At 28.5% G+C, this 12688-nt stretch overlaps 1 protein-coding gene across 1 annotated transcript; it reads left to right on the top strand.

The window, feature by feature from the left end:
* The first annotated feature begins 8294 nt into the window (after nt 1-8294).
* LOC112519574 (protein ECERIFERUM 26-like) lies at nt 8295-11387 on the top strand. Its single transcript, XM_025127772.1, has 2 exons — nt 8295-8769; nt 10420-11387. Exons 1-2 carry the CDS (start codon nt 8299-8301, stop codon nt 11287-11289), a joined length of 1341 nt encoding a protein of 446 aa, XP_024983540.1. The 5' UTR covers nt 8295-8298; the 3' UTR covers nt 11290-11387.
* The last annotated feature ends 1301 nt before the right edge of the window (nt 11388-12688 follow it).

Genomic DNA, 12688 nt, shown 5'->3' with positions numbered 1-12688 from the left:
CAAAAGACCGACCCTGTAATACATAAAAAAACATATTGTTAAAAAAAAGGTACATACAAAAGATACACGCTATGACACATGTGAAAGATCTACTTTGTTAAAAGAATATGCACAATGTTAAAAGGAAATATCACTACAACGAAATTGGGTTTATAGAACGTCATCGATTTTTAAGCGTCCTAATAGACCACTTTATATGACTTAAGTTTAAGAACAAAAATATAAAGCGTCATATATAAAGATATTGTAATAAGTTGATAGGAGGCCTTTGGACGTTTTAACAAGTTTTTAAGGACACTTTTAATGCAAAATGTCACATTAAAATCTTATAGGACATTTTTGAGAAAGTGTCCTGTACACTCATCTTTTTATATGACACTTCTTCAGATAGTGTCCTATAACATTGCTAATGGAACACTTTGCATTAAAAATGTCCTAAAAAACGTATTAAAACGTCCTATAAACTTATTACAACATCTTTAGATATGACAATTTGTTTTTGGGTTATAAAAATTAAGTCCTACCTGATGCACATGCCGACAAATAAAAATGATTAGACTTAACGCCTAGTGAGTTCAAACAGTTTTCATCATTAATAATGAAACGGTAAAAATGAAAAGATGTGAATTAAATCACAATTTCCAATATGAAATGTATTTAGTATAAAAGCAACATCCTTTCCCAAACCCCCTATTTTCGTGATGAAAACTCGATGAGCAAAGTACCCCTTCTAACGTGAAGTTAAACCCATTACAACACATAAAACATGGATAATATACTATCCAACGCCTTTCGGTGACAGGGAAGACCCGTATAACCATCGAATGTGACGACACAAAAGTAAGCCACAAATCTATATTAACGGGCTCCGCTTACGGATCAATGATCAACAAGATCAACCACCCACAATCTATATTTTGCTTGGGACCCTCGCTGATCGTAGATATGCTCGTTCACTAGAAATTACACCCTATGGTCATGGCCATGATCCGACTCTATAAGCCAGCAACACGGGAATGACCATCCCATTTTAAAAAAACACATACTCCTATGCCTATGGATCCATTGTATTACAGTCTACATTACATGTGCCCAATCGAATGAGCAACACACTTAAAAGCCCAGCATAGAGCAAAATCAAATCGGACCAATATCCCCCAAGACTTATCTGAGTCAAAACTAAATTAAATGCTCAACAACTCAATTGACTCATAAATAAAAATCATCATAAGCAATAAAAACGTATTGAGCCAACATTTACGCAACACATACTCCAAAAGTATGATTAACTCCAAAAACCTATCATTGATTTTTGCCAAATGAAGTCATACTATTTATATCCAGATACTTTATAACACAATACTGTGTATTTTTTCCAAATGATTTATAAAACTGAAGGCACTAAAAGTGCATTAATGTCAATTTATTATCATTTATGTAATAAATCATCAAAATGACATATTCTCAAGATTTATTTACGAAAGTGTCCAGAACTCCCAAATATGAGCATTTCTCCAAGATTTATAAAGTCAAATGTACCAAATATGCAAAACTCGTCAACTAAACAACACATTTGATAAACGTCAATAAAACGTTTCAAGACTTCAAACTATACATTTTTGGCATGTATAAAATTTTCACAAAGCAACTTGAACTCACCTTGCTAGGTTAAGTTAAACCTAGATTCCAAATTTGAATCTTTAACTTCCATTGATGAAGATCCCACCATTTTCAAGTCACCCCCAACCAAGATTTAGGGTTTCGAAAACAACCATTTCCCTAAGTCAACCCCAAACGAGAATAAGCTTCGAAGATTCCCATTTTAAAGATCAAAATATTCAAGAAAACTGTATCACACTGTATTTTTTCATTATTTTATGAAGCGTATCATGGTGTACATCATGTGTTTGCCGGAATAAAGTTCGACGAAGAGAAAGGAGAGGAGAGAAGATATATAATTTTTTTAAAATACTAAAAATGTTCTTTAATTAGAATTTTAAGTCAAATTACCAAAATTATTAGTTTCCTAATTTAACCATTGATTTGTGGTTGAGATTAGATCTCACAGTTATCACAAACTAAATAGTTCTTCCTAGAATGACCATACATATACATATATATATATATATATATATATATATTATCATATCTCGTATTGTCATACGTACCAAACACACCTTAAAGGATATAAAATTTGATGATCGAAAGTAAGAAAAGACTTTAAAAAAGAAAACCCTAGGAAGGGTGAAAGTGGTGACTACCGACAGTGGATTAGTCTTTGTCAGTCAGGGTTAAATATTACTGGTGTTGTATACATTGTATTATACAAATTTTGATTACACAAGTATGATATTTTAGATTAAGTTAATCGAGATATATATATTACAAAAGATACCCCAATTTCGTATGGTTCTTAAGTGAGAAATTATTAATCTTAAAAAGTAAATCGGAGTGTAAAATGGTCCTTTTGCCTAACTTTAGTATAAATAACACCGTATTGAACGTTACATGGTTTTTTTTTGACGTATTTTAATAATAAAAAAGTGATGTGTGACTCCTTGTATGCTATCTGATGTGTGTATACACTTACAGTCTGTATGATCCTTTTGTATATTTATACTTTTTGTTCTTGTAGCAAAAAAAGGTATTGATTATGAAACCTATCCATTTAATTTAATGCAACAAAGTAGCAGTTTAATGTATTGAAAACAATAACGTAGACCAACCTAAGCGTGTCTAAAACACATACCATATGTTATATAATATATGAATGATAGCGCAATATAACTCTTTATGTAGATACAATCAATCATTGACAAAATACATAAACATGCCTGCAATTTCATATATATATATATATATGGAAGATGAATATTAAGTATTGATCATAATTAATGAACCATATTCATAATTAATGAATCATATTCATCTTCCATAAATATTCAAATCATAATAAATGAACTCTTATCATTTTCATAAATATATCAATTACATAAAGCCATATTATAACATCGACTGAGATAAAGAATAAAATGAAATATTAAAAACACGATGTATCTCGCTGCATTGCGCGAGTACGCTTCTAGTTTATATAAAAGTTATTTAAGATCTTCGTTTACGATTTTTGTAATTTTAATTCTTTATTTAAAAATTTTATTTTCCGTTTAGCGCATTTAAAATAAGTGTACTTTGTATTTTTTTAATTTAAGATAATATTTAAAAAAATTATAATTTTCATTAAAATCACATGTGATTCACAATTAATTATTTTTTTACAATTTTTTTTCTTAATCACATGTGATTTAAGACGTGAAAATTTTAAACAATGAAAAATAATGGAAACATAATGTGATGTGTAGCATAACACATTAATATTGGATGTTACAGATCTCATAAATTGTATGGTTCTTAAAAGAACCCCCCCCCCCCCCCCCCCCCCCCCCGCGGTTATACATACATTTGATCAAATCGATCGAGAATTTTTTAATATCGTAGGTGGGCCAACCGAAAGGCCGAGTAGCTTCAACATCGAGTAGGATATGAGGTAGATGTAAAGAAAGGCCACCATGTTGCATGAAGAGTTTCAGGTATACACACATATACATGCGCGCGTACACACAAACACACACACACACACACACATATATATATATATATATATATATATATACAAGAGTCTAATCAAATGAGAATTGTTTTGTTTGTGATAACTGAGATCCAATCTCAACCACAAATCAAAGATTAAATTAGCAAATTAACAATTTTGGTAATTTTAACTTAAAATACTAATTAAGGGCATTTTAGGGAAATATCCTCTCTCATCTCTCCTCTTTCCTCTCTCCGGCGATTTTTTTGTACTTTTCGACGAATCTTATTCGGCGAGCCTTATTTCGATGAACCTGATGTGAACACAAGATACACATTGTGATACCTACAAACTATATTCACTATGATACCCAGATATACATACAAGATAAACAATGTGATACATTTTGTAAAACAATGAAAATAACGAAAATGCACAGTATGATATATTTCATAAAACAAAGAAAATACATTGTAATACACGTGAATATTGTGAACGTTATCAATACACTTTGATTTACAAACGTTTTTAAAATACGACGTATATTAGGTAATTGATATAGTAGGTAACTAATTTTAATTAAATATTTTCTTTTAAAAAAATTAATTAAATATTTTGATTAATTGTTATAAATAAAAATTATCATATTACCCTTTTAACTTATTTATAAAATATCTTTAAATATCTCAAACGAGTGGTTCACATTGGATCTCACGGTTACCACAAACTAACCGGTTCTCCCTTTATGGAAATGTTGAAAGTTCATGTATTATGATTTAAATATTTATGGAAGATGACTAAAGTTCATTAATTATGATCAATACTTTATATTATAAAACAATCAAACTTTTATAAAATCACATATTCATCAAATTAAATGGACGGTTGAGATTGAGTTGTATTGATTGTACAAATATAAAGAGTTGCATAATAACTCACCCCCCTCTCTCTCTCTCTCTATAGACACACACACACACACACACATATACATACATATAGGGGAGGGATCATTTGCAAACCTATTCATTTGTACAAGCTATACAAACCACTTTCAACCGTAGATTTTATTGATGAATGATGCAAATCATTTCAATCTATATTTGTTAATTAAGAAAAATTAATGACAATCGTTAAATCTATATAGGGACATTCAAGAGAGAACTCAGTAATTTGTGATAACCGTGAGATACAATCTCAATCACAAATCAAAAGATAAATAAAGAAATTAATAATTTTGACTTAAAATTTTAATCAACCAACATTTTAGGTATTTTAGAAAGTTTATCTCTTCTCTCTGCTGTGGTCAATGAACCTTATTCTGGCGAGCATTATGAACACAAGATACACAAATGTGATACCTAAAAAAATATAGACACTACTAAAAAGATACATACAAATGATACTCAGTGTGATACCCAAGATACATACAGATGCATATTGTAATACTCTTTGTATATTAACAAAAATAGCGAATATGTATACAGTGACACCCTTCATAAAACAATGAAAATAACAAAATTACATACTGTAATACACTTCGTAAAGCAATGTTATCTCATACACTTCGAAAAATACACATTATGAGATGTTTATCATGTATTTGATTATGTTTATATGCAATTAGTTAAAACGAATTCAGATATGGAGCTTTAATAAGTTGTACTTACGCACAATCTACTTGTTATCTTTAGTTTTAAGTAATATGCATTTATAAACAGTACTTTACGCATAAAAAATAGTTTTTAAGAGTTTCTGCCAAATGCTTTATAATATATTATAGATTATTATTTTTTATAATTTAATTTAAGTTTAATGATGAAATAATTTATGTTTGGTTTAATAATATAACATTTTATAAAGAAAATAATTAAGTATTCTGTTAGAACTTAATGATTATCCTAATTATATTTTAAATTTTTTATATTTAAAATGAAATGTTTATCATGTATTTGATTGTGTTTATCTGCAGTTAGTTACACGAATTCAGATATGGAGCTCTAATAAGTTGTACCTACGCACAATTTACTTGTGATCTTGAGTTTTAAGTAATATACATTAATAAACAGTACTTTACGCCTAAAAAGTGGTTTTTAAAAGTTTTTGTCAAATGATTTATAATATAGAATATATTTTTTTTATATATAATTTAATTTAAGTTTAATAATAAAACAATTTATTTTGGTTTAATATTATAAATTTTATAAAGATAATAATTAACTATTCTGTTAGAATTTAATGATTATACTAATTATATTTTAGATTTTTTATATTTAAAATGAGATGTTTATCCTGTATTTGATTGTGTTTATCTGCAATTAGTTACACGAATTCAGATATGAGATGAAATTGGATAGGGATGAAATCGTTTAGGGATGAACGAGTTTAATAGTTTTTAAGAGTTTTAGTCAAATGCTTCATAAGATAGTATAGATACACACATACACATAGGGTTAGGTTCCGGTGATGTCAACACTACTGAGGGTGCATTTTCTTGGATCAATCCTGATTGAATGTCAACACTAATGAGGTACACCGAGATGCACCATATCAATTCCTTTCTAAAGCATAGTTCATGAGTGTACATGGGATTAAAAGTGATCTACGATTCAGATCTCTTCTTACATTCTTACCATAACTTCCATTCTCACATGATCATTCGTGCGCGCACGTGCACACACACACACACACATACATATATATATATATATATATATATGAAAAGGTTCATTTGAAAAGTGTTAAGTATTTGAGAAATAAAGAAGTGATCCTAACCCTTAATCTGGTAAACATTTGTAAGTTTGACCATGAAACACCAGATAATTCATCGCATGAGTATGCGAAAGATAGTGGTAGTTTCTTAACTCTTACAAATAGACGGCCAAAAGGTTCACATGTGAATCCTGCGATTCACATATGAACTATATGTTCATATATAAACCCGTTGATCAGTTTACTTGTTTACTATTTAATTGATTTATATATGAATCCACATATTCATATGTCAATTAATTAATTCATATGTGAATCATACGAGTTCAAATGTGAATCAATTAATTAATTCACATGTGAATCACAAAAATTCATATATAAATTACAAACGTTCACATATGAATAATCTATAACACCATTTCATATATTCATATCCAAATAATTATTTTCGTATTATTCACATGTAAATATTTGTTTAACTTAATCAAATTAGATTAAAAAATATTAAATAATCCAATAAAATAAATTCGGTGAAGATAAGGTTGGACCATACGAACTGTTTTTCATGACCAACTTCAATTCTGCTTTTAATCTTCCCAACTACAATCTAAAACTCTCTTCCATGCGATCGCCACGTGTCTATGATTCACTTTGTGTCTTATCAAACATCAATTTTCTCAAATCTTTAAATTTTTTAAAATAAAATAATTATTCTATCATTTTTCAAATTAAATTTACGATTATTTTTGGAGGCGGTTTTAGATACAAATTTATAATTATTATAAATCATACATCTTAACCGTTCATCTAACTTAATGAATAAATATATGATTTTCTTTGTTTTTTTAAATAATGATCATTTAATATTATATTAAAACAATTTTTTAAATATTATATATTGTTTATTGATGTATATATTACTTAAAATTTAATATTACAAGTAAATTGTGTATAAGTACAACTTATTAAAAATTTATATCTGAATTCGTATAACTAACTGCAGATAAATATAATCAAATAGATGATAAACATCTCATTTTAAATATAAAAAAATCTAAAATACAATTAAGATAATTATTGAGTTATACTTTATAAAAAACTGTATTATTAAACCAAAAATAAGAAAATGAATTAAAGAAAAATACACAAAAAACGATAAATTTTAAATAGTTAGTTTGGTACTAATATCAATATTTTTTTTATTTTTTTATGAAATATTCATATTTATATTTTATTCAAAAAAAAATTATCGCTTTCTTAAAACCACATAAAACCGTATTGTAACATCGACTGAGACAAAAAAAAGAAGCTAAAATCGAGATGTATCGTACTGTATTGTGTGAGTACCCTTCTAATGATAAATAAATCTTATTATTTTTCATAAATATCTTGATCGAAATGTAAATTTTATATGATTTGTAATATTAAATAGTTTGTATTTGAGATGTATTCTATATATTTATACACTAAAGGTTTAAACACTTTTATTAAGATCACAAATTTCTTTATTTTTTTTAAATAAATATTCAAATAATACAGTTAACATAAACCCTTTTAGAGTCGGTGATATCAGTGTCTTGAATATTAATGTACTTTCACTCTATTATTGGTTACTGTATTATTGAATAATCATTATAAAAACCAGTGTACTTCTTAACACTGATTATTTTGGCTAATTTCAAACAAAAAACTGTAACGTGTTGAAAAGGTTGCGTGACTTATAACAACTTTTTATTAAATCAGATGAATACGACAATGTTTCTAAAACTCAGTAGCCGAACTAATAATATAGTAAGAATGCGTAGTTATGCTTTTTGCGATTTAAGGTTTATTGAATTTTGAGTTTTGATTCCATCATAAATATAAATATATATATATATATATATATATATATATATATATATATATCATACGAGTAAATGATGCACATCAATAAAATTGATTGAATTGGGTTTGAAGTCCTTTCACATCTATGCTATATAAACACTCCACACCCCCGTCAAATGAGACATTTAAGTCTCCAGATTTCTCTTTTGGAAGGCAAAATGGTTTCATCTGATAAACCAAATCCCGTTTACGACATCAGAATCTCCACAGTTGCACCAGGGTTTATATCTGGCCACGATGCAGCTCAGGAGCTATCCACCATGGACCTAGCCATGAAGCTTCACTACCTTCGGTTCGTATTCTACTTCCCATCCCCAGCTTTTGATGGCTTTACCATCTTGAACATCAAGGAGAGCATGTTCAATTGGTTAAGCCATGCATATATCCCATGTGGTCGGTTTAGGAGGTCTGACTCAGGTCGGCCCTACATCAAATGCAATGATAGCGGTGTGCGAATCATCGAGGCTAAGTGTCATCTGGGTCTCGACGAATGGTTGGAATCGAGAGATGATTCTAGAAACACGCTTCTTGTCCCCAACAATGTTATTGGTCCTGATTTTACCTTCTCTCCCTTGGTTATGATACAGGTTCGCTTGCTAATCTTGGTTTTTTGCTTTCTTTTGTATATCATGCATTAAAAACTTGTACCTATTGCATTTGATGGTCGTACCAATAACAATAATGACACCGTAATCTAATGAATGGATTTGAATTTCAGTCAAATGCCTAAAACAGTTATACCTAACTTTTCTGGGACAAGTGATTATAAAATATGTTCTGTATTAAATTTAATCATTCTGTATTAAATTTAACCATATAATTCACCTACAAAAATATAAATACTGTTAAGTATCACTAGATTTTGAAAATATTACCAGAATTAGTTACTAAAGGTGAGACTTCTGATTCATTTTAGAATAAATCAGTTAAAAATCAACCAAAACATATTAAAATACGTAATTTTAATAATATAGTAGTTCAAATCATGTATCCTGCAGACGAAAGACCGTGTGATAATAACAGTTATGGTGAGAATTATGATAACACTTTTGAACTTTGAAGAAGTTGGCTTTTCAATCTAACTTAACTTTTTTCAACTACTTTGAGTATCTTCAACAAATTTCATCTGTCTTCAATTACGTTCATCTACCTTCATCTTCGAATTTGTATTCACTTTAATCCCTTTCACAAACTGGTATATATATATATATATATATCAGTTATTATGCAACCCTTTATATTTATATAATCAATACAACTCAATCTCAACCGTCCATTCAATTTAATGAATATGTGATTTTATAAAAGTTTTGATTGTTTCCTAATATAAAGTATTGATCATAATTAATGAACTTTAATCATCTTCCATAAATATTCAAATCATAATAAATGAACTCTTATCATTTCCATAAATATCTCAATTAATTGGGTTACGTTGTACAAATGGATATGGTTGCATTTGAAATATAATATATATATATATATATATATGTGTGTGTGTGTGTGTGTGTGTGTGTATTTAATCACTTTTATATGAATGAAATTGTTAAAGTTTCTGTCATGATGATAAAAAAAGATAAGTAAAGGTAGTTGAATGTAAATGAACGTATATGAAGGTATATAAAGGTTTTGTTTTCACCTTCTCACCATTACTGTTATTCTCACCAGAATCCAACTCATATACCAAATCAGTTATTTATAAAAAAAATCCCACAATTAAATAAAAAATATAGATTAGCAAATCAATTTGACTTATTTTGACCCGTACAAAAAATTATCAATTTGACATTATTCAAACTAGAGGTGTGCAAAAAGTTATTCGATCCAATTCAAACCGACCGACAATACAATTGTAATTGAATAAGATCGAATCCAAAATTTCAACATTCAAATTAGATCATTCGGTTCTTGAATAATTGGATAAGATCGGATCCAAAATTTCAAAATATATGAATAATTGGTTGAAAATTGTATTAAAATATTGGATGGATTCAATTCAATCCAATCCAATAGATAACCAATAGTAGCATCCAATAGATAGAACACATCAGATCCAATCATCCATTGGATTGGATTGGATCGGATGACAAAATCTAACATTCATTGGATGATTGGATCAGATCGAATCTATCTAAATCCGTTAGATTTCAACTGATTAACACCCCTAATTCAAACGACTAGATTTATTACTATTTTTCCAAATTTCTAATTTTTGGAAAATGTTTTTTTGTGTGCAGTTGACCAAGTTTAAATGTGGTGGAACATCTGTCGGCATGAGTTGGTCCCATGTTCTTGGAGATGCTTTTTCGGCGATGGGCTTCATCAAACTATGGGCTCAAGCCATTGTGGGCCATTACCCGGCCCAACCACTCACCATGGCCCAACCACAAGTCCATGCTCGCAATTGCCAAAGCCTAAATCCGAGCCCAGATCCACTTTCCGTAAAACGGGTTGACCCAGTTGGGGACCTTTGGTCTACTTCAAATACATCCAAATTGGAAACATTTTCCTTGTGTATCTCGACTTCCGAGTTGATTCGGTTGCAAGCAAAGATATGTCGAGAGAAAGGTGAACGGAAAATTTCCCCGTTTGAGTGTATATGTGTTGTGATTTGGCAGTGTGTGGCGAAAGCTAGACAGGGGTTGGGACCTGAGGCCGTGACGATATGCAGAAGTGATATGAGGAACCGCGCTAAAGGAATCATCACGAATAAAAGTCAAACCATCAGTTTGGTCAAAACAGACTTATCTGTAGCGAAATCTGACCCGATGGAACTAGGGTTGTTGATCATGAACCAAGCAGTGGACGAACGAATGAAGATTGAAGAAACAATAGAGAGAGACGACGAGCTTCCTGATTTTCTCATTTACGGGGCAAATTTGACTTTTGTGGATCTAAGTGATGTCCCATTTTATGAAATGGAAGTGAGAGGACAGAAGCCCGCGTACGTAAACTACGCTATTGATAATATCGGTGACGAAGGTGTCGTCTTGGTTCTTCCAACACCAAAAAACTGCCCTGACGGAAAGATGGTAAGTGTAACGTTGCCAGAAAATCAAGTGGTCGAGCTTAAATCAACGCTTAAAGAAGATTGGTGCATTGCGTAAACTCATGTACGATTCGATGTGTTTGATCGAATCATATGTTTGATGATTTGATGAATAGTGCATGTACCATTGACTATCCAATAAATTATTTTAAATGCACGAAACAAGTGTAACAATTATAAATAACTGTTACCAGAAGTCATTAACAGTATATTTTAATACTGAAACATGTATCATATGTCATAACCAAAAAATTCACAGAAATTGTAAGAAATTCATCAGATTAAGTATAACTTTTTTATAAGCATACTATTTAAAAACCAATTGTTATATTCCGAAGACAGTTAAATATAACTTTTTATAAGTATACCACTTAAAATCAGTTGTATTATCTATATATATATATACTATATTATAAAGCATTTGGCTAAAACTCTTAAAAACTCTTAAAGACAACCTATATTGCTAATGGTACAACCTGTTAAAGCCATCACTAACAGAATATTTAATTATTATTTTTATAAAATTTATAATATTAAACCAAAAATAAATTATTTCATTATTAAATTTAAATTAAATTACAATAAATTTTTTTTAAAGAAATTACATATAAAATGAGAACTTTTATATAGTTGATTTGATATTAACATTGATATATTTTTTTCAAATTTTTATGATATCTTCACATTTATATTTTTATTCAAAAATAAATTCATTATTTTTTATTAAAAACACATAATCTATACTATATTATAAAACACTTGACAAAAACTCTTAAAACCCATTTTTAATGCATAAAATACTGTTTATTAATGCATATTACTTACTACCTAAGATTACAAGTAGATTGTGCGTTAGTACAACTTATTAAAGCTTCATATTTGAATTTGTGTAACTAACTGCAGATAAACATAATCAAATATAAGATAAACATCTCATTTTAAATATAAAAAATCTAAAATATAATTAGGATAATCATTGAGTTCTAACATAATACCTAATTATTATCTTTATAAAATGTTATATTATTAAACCAAAAATAAATTATTTCATTATTAAACTCAAATTAAATTATAATAAAAAATAAATTTAAAAAATTACATAAAAATGAAAACTTTTAAATAGTTGAATTGACATTAACATTGATTATATATTTTTTAAAATTTTTATGATATCTTCAAATATATATTTTATTCAAAAATAAAATCATTATTGCTTTTATTAAAAACACATAATCTATACTATCTATATTATATTATAAAACATTTGACAAAAACTCTTAAAAACATATTTTTATGCACGAAGTATTGTTTATTGATGCATATTACTTAAAATTTAAGATTACAAGTAAATTATGCATAAGTACAACTTATTAAAGCTCCATACTTGAATTCGTCTAACTAACTGCAGATAAACATAATCAAATATTGGATAAATATCTCATTTTAAATATAAAAAA

Source organism: Cynara cardunculus (genome assembly GCF_001531365.2).
Source record: "Cynara cardunculus var. scolymus isolate 2C chromosome LG 10, CcrdV1, whole genome shotgun sequence".
Classification (NCBI taxonomy): domain Eukaryota; kingdom Viridiplantae; phylum Streptophyta; class Magnoliopsida; order Asterales; family Asteraceae; genus Cynara; species Cynara cardunculus.
Note: the sequence above shows the minus strand (reverse complement) of the source record. Positions and strands in the feature narration are given on the sequence as shown.